This window comes from Eschscholzia californica, unplaced genomic scaffold, assembly GCF_041429995.1.
Source record: "Eschscholzia californica isolate CP2 unplaced genomic scaffold, dmEscCali1.0.p SCAF_5, whole genome shotgun sequence".
In the NCBI taxonomy this organism is placed as follows: Eukaryota; Viridiplantae; Streptophyta; class Magnoliopsida; order Ranunculales; family Papaveraceae; genus Eschscholzia; species Eschscholzia californica.
In genome coordinates this window covers 48,009,483-48,024,465 of record NW_028238472.1, presented here as the reverse complement: position 1 = coordinate 48,024,465, position 14,983 = coordinate 48,009,483, and the positions used below count along the sequence as shown (strand labels likewise).

The following is a 14,983-nucleotide window of genomic DNA, read 5'->3' as shown; positions in this document are numbered from 1 at the left end:
ACATCAATAAATGTTTAAACTCACCTTTCTTTGAATAATATACCAAGTTAGATTAAGTTGGTTTAGTAGCAATGTGTAATAAAGAGAAGTATTTTCTCCTTGGAATTTTAATACGATGTCCCATAATTCTACCATGAGCTTTCTAAAAGGGATAGAATGAAAATTTGTTTCAAACCCTAGTTGATGTTTTTTTTTTGAATTGGTCAGCGTGTCTCGAACCCTTTACCTCTAAGTGGAAGATTATACCTCTTAGCACTCCAACCCTCATTGATGTTGTTCTTGTTCTTTTTATGTCTTTTTTATATCAATTCTTATTATGTATTCACATTTGTATTTTTTGCCAATGTCATTTGAACACGAGTGTGACGGAGATGGTGAATACACAAGAAATTAAACATTGTCACCGTTATGTTATTGATGGATGCAACGGGCATAATCTAAAAGACAACGATAGATGCAAAGCTCTGTGCAACTGTTCAATTGGAGGATCGTGCAAATTTTGGCAGCATACTACTCCGCACATTAGTCATATTTGTCATTGCCATTGTTGATGAATCGGTAAATGTTGAGTAATATATATACCAAGTTAGAGTTGCTTACGGTTTAGTAGTAATATTTATAAAGAGAAGTAGTTTCTCACGGGAGTTTTAATATGATGTTCCATTATTCTACCATGACCCTTCTAATTTATACAATCAACTAGTTTGTACATATTTCAACAAAAGAAAAACTAATTTTGCATGGACTGATATCTATATAATAAATCAGAAGGGAAAAACGCAGATTGGGACAAACATCCTTTTTTAATAAAGGATATTGTCTAGAAGCCCTTCTCAAAATTTGAAATATAGTCTTTCTTATAAATAAAAGAACTTATAAAAAAACAATAACGGTGTATTTCTTAGAACTAAAATAACTAGCTTAAGAAAAAAAATGAAACAATAAGTAGAATACCAAAAGGTTGATATAACAATAATAAATATGGAAAGTCGGGTGGATTTTGGAGAGAGCGTCTAGAATAATACTATAGGAAACCTATAGAAACACTGGGTTAGAATTTCGCCAAATTTAATTTGTACAACTGTTCGTGCCCTATGGCACGAGATATTCCCTAGCCGGAAAGTCGAACACTCGGTACAACTATACCCTAGGGCACTGGGTTAAAAATTATAGTATCCAGAATATAGCAATGACTAATATGAAAAGTTGGGTAACGTGTTTAGGATGAGCACCTAGAACAATACTATGAGGCTACTCTAGAAGCATTCGGTTAAATTTTCGTCAAATTTAATGATACAATGGTCCGTGCCCTGGGGCATGAAATATACCCTAGTAAAGTTGTATTGAAGATGCCTCTTGTTTCTTGTAGCTATTAGATTTAGTGAGTGGGAGTTCAAATGCTACATCTCATGACTAGTTAATGGGCACACCCTTGTGTTGTTCTTCTTTTTTTGTTCTTTTTTTTCGAATTCGATTACGATCTACGTTAGTCGTTACAAGACATTGATACATCATGAAGATGTAATAAATACGATAACCTCCTAATTTAAACCAAGAATGAAAGACGCCTAAAACCCAACAACAAAGATGGCTAAATCCCGACAAATTATTTCATTATTTATAGCCTAAATTACATAGGATAAATCTTGATGGCAAACTGCTTCCACCTAGACTCCATCCCATGACCTCGTGGGATTAAGAGAGGTGTCCAATTATTGCATGTAACGTCGTGGTGCCTTCGCCAAGAACAAAACCCCGTACCTATGTGAGGTGGTCAAAGCGAGGACAATATCGATAACTACTAAAGCTTGGGGCGTTACAAAATGGTATCAGAGCCTAGGACGGCTCTTCGCTGAGGGTGGGGGGATTGCGATAGTCCCATATCGCTCACGAGAGTGTCAAGAGCCTGGATTATAGGTGTACGCTGGCGCTTAGTAAGTACCGAGGCCTTTTGGATGCGTTCGTGGTGCCTTCGTCAAAAACAAAACCCCGTACATGTGTGAGGTGGTCAAAGCGGGACCATTATCGATAACTGCTAAAGCGTGGGGCATTATGTTACATTATTTAGATAAATCTTTATCTAACACCCTCATGTTGTTAGATAAACATTAAATACTTAGATTAGGGTCGACTATGTCCCAATTTTGAGAGTTAAGGAGATCTTAAATTTTGGTCTCTCTCTCCTCGTCCCACTTCTTGAAATTTTAGAGATTCTGACGGAGGACTTCAAAGGAAAATTTCAATAACGATCATGTCTCAAAAAAGTTTTGATATAGATATTGATAGTCTAGGTGAGAATAATATATAGTATAATTAATAGCAACTTATTTATGCTAATGAGAAAAATCTCGTTAATGGGAACAAAAACTTTCAAATATATTCAGATAATCGCAATATCATTATTTAGATTTTTAAAGACTTGTTGATAGAAAAAAACCTCTGTAATTTTTTTTAACAAGTTTAACAAAAATGATTTAGATATTTAAATTTTGTTATACTAATACAAACGACGTCGGGTTGAATTTCTTGTTCGTCGTGGCTAACACTCGATATGGATACTTTTCAAACTTCGACTTTTTGGGCAAACTTGTGCAGCTATGAGAACATTTTGTAAACCTTACAATACATGTATGTGCTTATGTAAAATTCGCTATGTGCGGATCCGTTTATATCCACATAGTTGGAGCATAAAATATTGATCTATCCCTCCATCAACATAAAATTGGCCTACGAAAATTCGGAAACTAAAGGTTATACACACATACTAAGGTGTAACACCAAAATAAGTTACTTTTTTGCTTATGTAAGTAAAAAAGTTAGTTTGGTAACGTGAAAATTTCCGGCTTCACTTAAATTAAAATTTGACTTTCTTTTAAAGTTCATATTTTCAGCTTTTGACTTTAAACTTAAACAACTTTTCTTTAACACATGCACGAGTTTTACTTTACTAATTTTTTTTCTTTGTTTATTTCCGCTCCACCACCACAACTAAACTTCCACCACATAATTCCACAAAAAAAAATTTCATCACACGGTTGTACAACCACCACTATACACCTCCACCACCATTGTATCTCAACCACCACCACTACCTCCACCACCACTATACCTCCACCACTACCGTACTACGTACCACCGTACCTTTACCACCACACCTCAACCACCACCACTGTGTCTCAACCACCACCACCACCATTTTTTAAGTTTTATAAAACAACAAATGTATGTAACTTTTTCGTGATGGGTCGGATTTCGGTAAAACCTATACATTTTAGAAATGATGATCCTTCATTACCTTAAAAAAGAAGTCCACTTTCAATAGCAGTTATCTCAAATAAATATTGGAAAAGCAATGATTTTTCCATTTCTTTTTGGATGCTGGATTGCGAAATCTCGCAATTTCGGTTAGCAAACTCTGCATTGTCGATTTTGGAAACTCAGATTGCAATTTTGACCTTATAATTTCCAAACTTGGTCTGCAGAATACAAAATTTGCATATCTTGCACGCTCCATTTGCAGAATGCAAACTCGGTATGCAAATCTTGTGAACACAATTTGCAAATTTGTTAACTCAGTTTGCAGAGTGTAAACTAAGTTTACAGATCCAAACTCTAACTGCAAACCTAAAAAAAAATACTGCAATTTTATCTTCTTCAAACAAATTTCTTCTTAATCGGGCAATGATATGCTACTAGCTAGCTAGATGGAACACCACCTCGAGCTGTTAAAACTATAGAGAAGTAACTCTATAATAACATCATTAATTACAAAGACATCATAAACAACTTCAGAACAAATTACGGCAAAAGCGTCATTGGGGTTTGTTCGTCATTTGAAAATATTCCAAGCCATTAAGATCCCGATATGTGCTAGAAAAAGTTGGCCTACAGAAGATAAATTGTTGATGTCAAAAATGTCACTTGCAAATTTGTTTTTTCGTGCCATGTTTGTGAGACCAAGTAGCATTGTTGTTGTTTTTTTTTTTTGTTGAAGTTAGTAGCATTGTTGTTGACTCTCAACAAAAAAAAAGGTAACATTGCTGAAATTATTAATCAACCAGTCGAGAACTTGCTAATTTCATCTGAACATTCAAGGCAAATCGATTTTTTTTTCTCATTTATCTGATTTATTAGATCTTGAATCTTTAATGAATTTGATTTTATTTCCGGCAAATCATAAGTCCCGATATTCGAACAATAGCAACAAAATCTATTTTATTGACGTGATATGAAATACAAAAGCGTTACGAAATTCACTATATCTGAATATATTATAGAACAGACCTGAAAGAGCAAATAATTGATTTATATATATAACCCAACAATTTCCATGTATGTTATTGAAATGTATATCCGCAGTTCGGTCGCGTTTGACAAGTAATGAACATTTATGTACATATATATATTTGTACGCAACGATTATGAACGTATCTAAATATCTTTGAAATTAAGCAAGAAATCGCGCATGCATGTAAAATAATTCTCAAATTTTGTTGTTGGAAGTCTATAAATTGGATCAAATTAGTGTATAGCCTAACCAACACCATAAGAAGTAGCTACTTAGTTAAAAGTAAGAAAATCAAGAAGAATGGCAGGTGGAAGAATGGCAGGTGGAAGAATAAGAGCTATTGCATTTCTCATCATGTTCTTCTTAGCTTGTTCAGGTAGTTTGTACCTTGATGGTAACCTTTTTATTAAATAAATAAATTTAGTTTTGATCAAGGTTGGCTAGTTAGTTTTTTGTCTTATATATTGATTCATGATGATAGGTAGTTTTCGAAAAGGGATCGGTTGAAAATTGTTTTCAAACTCGTGATTGACCTTGTTCGTGTTCTTTTTACGCCTTTTTATATTAATTCTTAATATGTGTATATATTGGTATTTTCTGTCAAGGTCATCTGAACGCGAATTTGACGGAATTGCTGGTGAATACACAAGAATATAAATGTTGTCACCATTATGATATTGGTGGATGCGACGAGCATAGTCCAAAAGATAATGATAAATGCAAAGCTCTATGCTCCAGCAACTGTTCAAAGGGAGGATCGTGCAAATTTTGGGAGCATACTGAACCGCCTGTTGGCCATGTTTGTCACTGCCATTGTTGATTTTTTTTTGTTGAGAGGCTGCCATTGTTGATGATACATCAATAAATGTTTAAACTCACCTTTCTTTGAATAATATACCAAGTTAGATTAAGTTGGTTTAGTAGCAATGTGTAATAAAGAGAAGTATTTTCTCCTTGGAATTTTAATACGATGTCCCATAATTCTACCATGAGCTTTCTAAAAGGGATAGAATGAAAATTTGTTTCAAACCCTAGTTGATGTTTTTTTTTTGAATTGGTCAGCGTGTCTCGAACCCTTTACCTCTAAGTGGAAGATTATACCTCTTAGCACTCCAACCCTCATTGATGTTGTTCTTGTTCTTTTTATGTCTTTTTTATATCAATTCTTATTATGTATTCACATTTGTATTTTTTGCCAATGTCATTTGAACACGAGTGTGACGGAGATGGTGAATACACAAGAAATTAAACATTGTCACCGTTATGTTATTGATGGATGCGACGGGCATAATCTAAAAGACAACGATAGATGCAAAGCTCTGTGCAACTGTTCAATTGGAGGATCGTGCAAATTTTGGAAGCATACTACTCCGCACATTAGTCATATTTGTCATTGCCATTGTTGATGAATCGGTAAATGTTGAGTAATATATATACCAAGTTAGAGTTGCTTACGGTTTAGTAGTAATATTTATAAAGAGAAGTAGTTTCTCACGGGAGTTTTAATATGATGTTCCATTATTCTACCATGACCCTTCTAATTTATACAATCAACTAGTTTGTACATATTTCAACAAAAGAAAAACTAATTTTGCATGGGCTGATATCTATATAATAAATCAGAAGGGAAAAACGCAGACTGAGACAAACATCCTTTTTTAATAAAGGATATTGTCTAGAAACCCTTCTCAAAATTTAAAATATAGTCTTTCTTATAAATAAAAGAACTTATTAAAAAAACAATAACTGTGTATTTCTCAGAAATAAAATAACTAATTTAAGAAAAAAAATAATAAGTAAAATACCTAAAAGTTAGGATATTCAGGTTATAACAATAATAAATATGGAAAGTCGGGTGACATTTTGGAGAGAGCGGCTAGAATAATACTATAAGGAACCTATAGAAACACTGGGTTAGAATTTCGTCAAATTTGATTTGTACAACTGTGCAATCTTGTGCAGCTATGAGAATATTTTGTAAATCTTACAATACATGTATGTGCTTATGTAAAATTCGCTATGTGCGGATCCGTTTATATCCACATAGTTGGAGCCTGAAAAATTGACCTATCCCTCCACCCAACATAAAATTGGCCTAGGAAAATTGGGAAACTAAGGTTATACACACATATTAAAGTGTCGTTTTGCAACACCAAAATAAGTTACTTGTTTATTTAAGTAAAAAAGTTAGTTTAGTAACGTGAAAATTTCGGGCTTCACTTAAGTTAAAATTTAACTTTCTTTTAAAATTTATATTTTCAGCCTTTGACTTTAAAGTTAAGCAACTTTTCTTCAACACACGCACGAATTTTACTTATTTTTTTTTCTTTCTTTTATTTCTGCCCACCACCACAACTAAACTTCCACCACATAGTTCAACAAAAATAAAAATTCCATCACATAGTTGTACAGCCACCACTATACACCTCCACCACCATTGTATCTCAACCACCACCACTATACCTCCACCACAATTGTATCTCAACCACCAACACTATACCTCCACCACCATTGAATCTCAACCACCACCACTATACCTCCACCACTACCGTACCACCGTACCTTTACCACCACACCTCAACCACCACCACTGTATCTCAACCACCAATACCACCACCATTTGTATCTCAACCACCGTCACCATTTGAATCTCAACCACCACTACCACAACCGTACGCACACTACATCCACCGCCACTTTCTCATACTTCCACCGTACATCCACCACCACCATACCTCCATCACCATCGTGCCTCCACCAACACCATCCCCGTACATCCACCACCACCACCACCATCCAGTTCCTTCACCACCACAACCATCATACCTCTGCCACCTCCAACGCCACTTTAATTCAAATCAGGTATCTTTATGAGAAGAAAAATAGAAAAGTAAATTGCATTACCAAATTAACTTTTTGACTTTTTTACTTACAAGTAACATTTTCGTCAAACATACTTATGATAATTTCTTACTTTTTTGAAGCAAAAGAACTTCTACTACAAGCAAAAGAACTTCTACTTTTGGTTGTCAATCGACACCTAAGTGTATGGCCAAATTTGCTTAATTGGCTTCTTCAGGACCTGCCCTAGTATAGATTTATCCTAATCAATGTCAATATATTCTTGTGAACTTGATTAAACATCCAATGAGAAATTATATGAATCTCTACCTATTCTTTCTAGCTATCTAACTCTCGGTTTCCCTCTCTCTTCATCTCAAGCTCACAGCTCTCACCATCTCTCTATTTCCTCTCTCCATTCGATCACTAAAGCTTGGGAATTTGTATTTTACATGGTATAAGAGCCATACTCATATTTTTTTTTGTCATTATTTAATCTCTCTGCTATCTCATTAGCTCTCGTCGTTACTTCTACTCGTGATCTTTCTTCTCAAACTTCCGCACCACCTATCAATAATTTTCACCTTTATTCGATGTTCACCTATATTCGATGTTCACCATTCAGATTCTCCCACCACTGTGTTGATTACACCATTACTAACCAGAAAGGAGAAGTGCATTGCCTCTAACCATACTTGCTCAACTTGGTTTGACCAAGTCATGAGTGAAAAGCACTAGAAAGGAGATGTGCATTGCCTCTAACCATACTCGCTCAACTTGGTTTGACCAAGTCATGAGTGAAAAGCCCATTAACAACTTTGGGCATTGTCTATAAAACTTCCCTTGGGAAAAACAATTCAGGGAACTTAAAAACAATTCGAAAAACAATTAAGGTTATTTTGCTTTACCCCTCGACACTAATTGGTAGTAATTGAATTTAGCACAAAAGAAAATCTAGCAACAACAGAACATAATTTTATTTTTATACAACAATTGCATACAGTATGAGTTCCACACAGCAAATAACAAGATTTGGTTTCCTCGCATCAAATACAGTTATCAGTTTCTAATTACAGATATGATTTTCCCTTAATTAATGAGAGAGGGAGAGCAATAGATCACCTGATACATCTTTATCAGGTCTGTTAAATCTGGAAAACATTTGTTTGAAATCGTTCATCGTATAACCTCCAATGTCCGTACCTCTCTGTATGAAAAACAGATCTTGGTATATAGAAATTTGGCTTTATAAACCTCTTCATATTTTTTAGGTTCACAGATGAACTTTCAATATCTCGACTAGTCAAATTTGCACACCCAAATAGATCCAAGTGTTCCAATTTCGAACACCCTTCAGAGACCGACGTGAGTCCATGAACTGTTAGCTTAGAGAATCGAAGCTCAAGGTGTTCCAGATTCGGCATAAACTTCCCAATTGCAGCAGCTTCGATATTTCCGTCTTGAGGGCAGGCGTTTAGATATGCATTTGGAACTATTCCGATGTGTTGCGAAGGGTCTAACCAATTCAGAAGGTTTCGTTTCAAGATCTTGAGGTTTGGGCACTTCTTTCCGATCACTTCAAGAGATTCGTTAGATATTTCATAACAGTAGCTAATATCGAGCTCTGTAAGCATTGGACAACTAATTGCGATCTTAGAAATTGATGTGTCAGTGATATTCGGACAGCTCTTGATTGATAAAACTTGTATGTTTGGGCACCTGCAATACAAGTAAAAGAAAAGAATACAAAATTAACAGGTTTTGGATCTTCGGAACAAAAATCAAGTGCCAAGAAGATGAACACATAAGATAAGGGCTCCATATACTAGGTCTAATTGCAGAATAATCAAGAGTAAGATTTCGAATAAAATTCATTTTGATAGACTATAATCAAGCCTCGTAAGTTTCTAAACAGTGATGCATAAGGCCAATCAACGGCCTCACATCCACCCACAACGCTCTAACCGATCTTACGAGTTGGAACAAGTTTCATCAATAGGTAGAGATAGAGACCACCACCCAACATTCTCTTCTGTGGGATGACGACCAGCCGCTGCGCCTCCCCCAAAAGTAGTCGGAATTTGTGGAATGTGTGGATTTGGTGGATGCCAAGTGGTTGCGAGGAGGTCGATACTAACTAATTTTGAGTCGCCACCCGAGGGTAATGGATACAATGGGTGCATAGCCCTTGTAAAGATCCTACACTTTTCTATTTCGACAAAGATTACAGTTATGAACTTTTTTTTCCCATCCACAAATGCAAATTACCTACTCAGAAGAGATCCCGATAGGTTATATCCACCAGAAGCGATGGCCTCTTACTATTATTTACTAGAAGTCAAAACACCGCCTTCTCAGTTAGCATTAGACAACCTAAAATAGATATTCAAAAGCAAGTAACTATTCTACATGTTTCCCTAACTACGAAACAATCCAAGTACAACCAAACCACTCTTCAATTGCAGCCGCTAATAAGGCATAATCTATTCTATACTTTCTCACTCTAAAATCTAACCAGACTGTATTCCGGTTCTCTGCGCAAGGAAAAACAAACTTAAAAGCAAGGAATAAAATTTCGGTCAGTCCCCAAATCGAAACATTTCGTAGAAATATTTCGGTTAGTGTGGAAATTTTACAAATCCATGGAAATGATATAAATACAATGCAATGGTATATAACAAGATTATTAAACCGTAATGAAGCACAAAAATGATGTATATAACGGATTATTAAAATCTATTAGTTTGGAGGGGTATTAACAATTACACAGTTATGTCCAGGAGTAAATTGAATAGCTTCTTGAAAATAACACCCAAAAGGTATCATTTTTACCGATAATAGTTACTCCAGTTAACAAACTCTGTCAGTTCGCCAATTACACAATTATATCAGGGGTGTTACTAAGATAAAATCAATAACTCAGTGGGTAAATCATTCAAATAGATTTGGATAACATTAAGAACATAACATAAAAATCAAGAGACATCTATGAGAAATGAAAAAGATGAAGGAATAGATAGTCCTTAGTTTTAGTTTCTCCGATTTTAACGTCCACAATCAGATCAAAAAATGATAACAAATCCCTAACAATATGCAAAACTCAGTATCTATCTTCTACCTATTTCAACATAAAAAATAGAGAATCCAATTGCATGATAATAACTGAAACCCTAAAAGACAATTGAAAAGTCAAAGTTAGTACCTATCAGCAACGAAAGAGAGAGATTGATCGGAGCAATGTCTAATACGAATCTCTTTCAAACCAAATCCCCCACTCCAATTGACAACAGATTGTAACATTGAATCAATTTTCCTCTCGAAATCGGGAGACCACCAAAGAGAAGATTCACGGTGAGATTCAAAAACAGATTCGAGATCGAAAACAGAGAATAGAGAAGGATCTTTGCTAGCATGAATCCATGATTTGCAAACAAACATGGCTCCTTTCCATCTCTCTTCTATACTCAGTCTTGAGAGGATATTGATTAAGCACTCGTGAGTTAACTCAGACCAGTCCGAGTTGAAGGTATCGTCTTCTCCACTTTCGTCCGCCATGGGAGATATGTGGTCTGAAAATGGAGGTTACCCCATTTCTTTTTATAACACGATTGACGCCACATGTGTGTTGTCTTTTTTTTTTTTGTTAAGACCACATGTGTGTTGTGAATATGGCTGGCATGGATCCGTCTCAGTTTGTCCATCTAATTTTATCCTTTGAGGGGAGAAAGTTCGAGATTTTTGTTAAGCCATATCTAGACGCTTTAATTAGTTAAAGTAATAGTTTGATTTGTTGATTTTCCTAAAGTATTTTATTTAAAGACTTCGAAAAAATTGTCAATCAAATCATTTACTTTAGTTGAGTGATACAATCAATGATATTTTATTACAGATACTAAGGTTCTAATTTTTATTGTTTTCCAAAAAATGGATTAGGTTAGTTCTCATCTACATTCTGTAGTTACTCTTTCTTTACCCCAATTTATAACTACTACTTGGCCAATATAAATCATTCTAGACTATATTTGTTACAACGAGGAATCGAAATGAATTTCACATACCTAAATAACAAGGCCAGGGTCAACACTTGGTTGTTCAAGTAGTTGATAGTGTTGACATAAATTCTAAACTCCTAGATGTCCCAAATTAAATTCTCAGAGGTTGTGGATTTCATGGTTATCGAATTTGGGTTATTAAAGGTATAAATTTGTCGGATTTTAGGTCTCTTTCATGTTGTTTGGCTTTAGGCCTCTTTCATTATAAGTTTAGGTGGTTATCGTGTTAATCACATTTTCATGATGTATCAATGTCTTGTAACCAGAGACGGAACCAGGACCAGAAATCAAGGGGGCCGATATTAAACCATATTTTTGATACTCATGGAGTTATATGACAAAATTGATGATTTAAATTTTAAACCACAATTTAATTCACAACTTGTTGGTCCTAGAAAGTGCACTCGCTCTAATGAATTATAATATATAATTTTTTTTTGTTATATTTCAATTGTCTTTCCAAAAAACATAAAAAAGTGAAATTTTGCGTCTAATTTTTTTACTTGAATCAAGAAAACATAATCAAAATATGAAAAATTTGCGTCTTTGTAAGAATTTTCATTTATTTTAGAATCGATTCATTAGATAAAATTAACTAATAAAGTACTACATTAACAAAAAAAATGTTAACAAGAATTGTTTTTGTTGGGTGTTGAACCAAAAAATTTATAAAGATTAGAAAAGGACCCATGGGTATAAGGCCCAAAATAATGTTGAAAAAAGGTTTAGGGTCCAATCTTCCCAAAAAATAGGTTTTTAGTCCTTTTGTACTTTGGACCAAAAACCCTTAGCCCATCAAATAATATACCGTCCCTGTCCCGAACTGAATTCCCGCGATTTTTTTAATGTGGGGCCAGACGAAATTTTAAACGGTATTTTGTACCGTGATTTTTTGTTTTAAACAAACGAAATCATTGATTTTCTCTCTCATCGAATCTGTTTTGGAAACGAAATCAATTTGCGTGATTGGGGGATTAAATAGGAAATAACGGATACTCAAATCAATTTTCTCTCTCTTTACAGATTTGGAAACCAAATAATTTTCTCTCTCTTACTATGTAATTTTTTTTCGATTCAAATCAATTTTTTCTCACTTAACTTTCAGATTTGGAAAGAGTATATTTTCTGGGATCAATTTAGCGTGATTTGAGTAATATACAAAACGTATATATCACTTTCTCTCACTTAACGTTCATATTTGGAAATAGTATATTTTTCCGGGATCAATATAGCGTGATTTGGGGGGTTAATATACATAACGTATATATCACTTTCTCTCATGTAATTTTCGTTTTTAGTTATACATAACAAAACATGCCTTACAAGTTATGAAACATGTTCATAAATTATGTACAATTTACGAACATTACAACATCATTTGTTTTCGTTGTTACTCATACATAACCACACATCAAATACAAATTATGAAACAAGTTCGTAAATTATGTGTTATTTATTACGAGGAAACCATTATTTGTCATATATACAACGTAATTTATCCAATATTTCACATTATTTATACCAGAACTTGATGTTTTTTACACAGGTACACTGCAGTATCTTCTCAACTATCTGAGTCATTCAAAAAACGAACTGAATCTTCTCTGATGGAAATTGAATCATTTTTATGAATTTGAAATCATGCCCTGTGTTTATATTATATTGTCGAAGAGCATATCGAAATGCTTTTGCACAACTAGGAAACAACTGACCAGTTTCAGTAAATATTTTATCCCAACTATCAAATTTTAGTTTCGTAGTCTTACTTAGATTTGATGATTCTGTAGAAAATTCCATCTGTAAAATCAAATCTACACACACAAATACAAATACATTAATCAACAAAAATATAATGTACTATAAACGACATGTACAGTTTCGTAAATTATGTATAACGTTTATAAAACTTCATCAGGTTTTGGAGACTAACAGATCTTTAGTCAGAATAACATGGCCCCTGTTTGTGAAAACAGTATGCGTAATTTTTCATAAATTATATATAATGTTAGAACAATTACACGATGTTTTTGATATTATTGTTAAAGTACATATAATTGTTTACGAAATATGCATTGTTTACATTCTGTTATGAAAACTTTGTACGGAAGATATATGAGTCATGTATTGGAAAGTATGCAAAATTTATTATAAATTACAGATAGTGTACATTTTGTTATGAAAACCCATACGGAATAATATCTGGTTCATAAATGGTACGGATACAAAGATTTGATATGAATAAATATCAGAAAATCAACATCGTTAACCTAAATCTAATAAAAAATTAAATGATAATTGGATACAAACATAACATAATCAAATATAATGTATTAGTAACCAAAAATTAAACATTAAGACCATAAACCGGTAATGAAGATCTTAGAGAGAGAAAATAATGAATAAGGATGAATTTTTGAAAAGATGATACAGAGATGAAAACTAATTTTAATGAAAATCAGAAATATTTTTAAAGATGATGATGAAAAACAGTTATAGAAATATTTAGCTTATTACCTTAAGATGAGATGCAACTTTTGATCGTATATAAGAGTACGAACTGAAAAAATAGAAATGGAAACTACAGCTGGTGTATTAGATTAGAATGAGATCTCAAACTTCTGTTATGAAAAACGAGATTGAATATAGGTTTCAGTTTTAGGAAGATCAATAGATTAGTTTCTGTCTTGAAGATGAATGAAGATAATGTTTACTGTTATTAGAATCGTGATTGGAGAGAGAAAGTGGGAGAAAATAAAAACCGTATATTTAAGAATTTGATGGAAAATGAGTGTTTGATTATATATAAGGTTAGTTTAGGTATTATGATTTAATAAAAATTTTAGGGATTTGTGTTTTCTCTCGAGATGGATACAAATGGATTATATATCCATTTTTTAAATATTTTGATTTATAAAACCATTTTAACTTTAGAGTGGATTAAATGTGTGTTTAAGGGTAGGTTTTTGGACCATAAGCCCAAAATTTCATTAGAAAATTGTAAGCCTAACAAAACTCGAACTCGAGTTCCTCACGCTCACAACTCCCATTACTGCCATCTCATCTGACAACAGTTCGTAGCCCAAGTGGTTCCAAGGTGTTGACATAAACTCTAGAAAATCCTCAAGGTCCTAGGTTCGAATCCCATAGAAGACGGAATCGTTGGTTATTTGAATTGAGATTATTAGGGTATAAATAATGTAGTTGGGTTGTAGGCCCGGTCTTGTAAGAGTTTGAATTTACTATCGTTGATCGTAGTCAATTTCCAAAAAAATAAAAAAAAATACTACCATCTCATCCACCCCACATAGTTGTATGGATTTGAATTGAAAGTTATATTTAATTCACCTGGTGAGCAATCAACCATTTCTAAATAGATTTGCAGCCAGACGAGGGGGGCCATGGTGCCTCTTGGCCTAGCTGTAGATCTGTCCCTGCTTGTAAAGACTAACGTAGATCGTCTTTGATTTCTCAAAAAAAAAAACAAGGAAGGAAGGAAACACATGGAACCCGTTGCATACTACTTTGAATTTTTGAGCTTATAGCCCAAAAAACGAGGCCTAATATGACATTTAGTCCACTCTAATCCCATTAAGAGTTTGAAAACCAAAATAATATTATAAATGGATATCTAGTCCATTGGTATACATCTAGAGAGAAAACACAAATCCCTAGAATATATATTAATTCATAATACCTAATATAACCTTCCTCATATATTATAACAGATTTACCAACAAAATCCTTGAATATCTTTTTCCATTTTTATCTCCCACATTCTCTCTCCAATCACGTTTCTATTCAA

General features: G+C 33.8%; 1 protein-coding gene and 1 long non-coding RNA gene across 2 annotated transcripts; one reads left to right on the top strand and one right to left on the bottom strand.

Moving 5' to 3' along the window:
- Positions 1-7,604: 7,604 nt before the first annotated feature.
- On the top strand, positions 7,605-10,699 carry LOC147539963 (uncharacterized). Its single transcript, XR_015225949.1, has 2 exons — positions 7,605-7,853; positions 7,928-10,699. It is a non-coding gene; the product is annotated as an uncharacterized LOC147539963 (long non-coding RNA).
- On the bottom strand, positions 8,085-10,759 carry LOC147539962 (F-box protein SKIP1-like). Its single transcript, XM_086643327.1, has 2 exons — positions 10,332-10,759; positions 8,085-8,848 (listed from the first exon to the last, which is right to left on the bottom strand). The coding sequence occupies exons 1-2, from the start codon at positions 10,682-10,684 to the stop codon at positions 8,275-8,277; spliced, it is 927 nt and encodes a 308-aa protein (XP_086499453.1). The 5' UTR covers positions 10,685-10,759; the 3' UTR covers positions 8,085-8,274.
- Positions 10,760-14,983: the final 4,224 nt, after the last annotated feature.

What these genes read in the sequence shown, in the direction of transcription:
- LOC147539962 (XM_086643327.1), bottom strand. Translation starts at nt 10,684, where the DNA reads ATGGCGGACGAAAGTGGAGAAGACGATACCTTCAACTCGGACTGGTCT. An exon ending in CTCTCTTTCGTTGCTGATAG is followed by an intron (nt 8,849 to 10,331) that starts GTACTAACTTTG and finishes CTTGTATTGCAG; the next exon opens with GTGCCCAAACATACAAGTTT.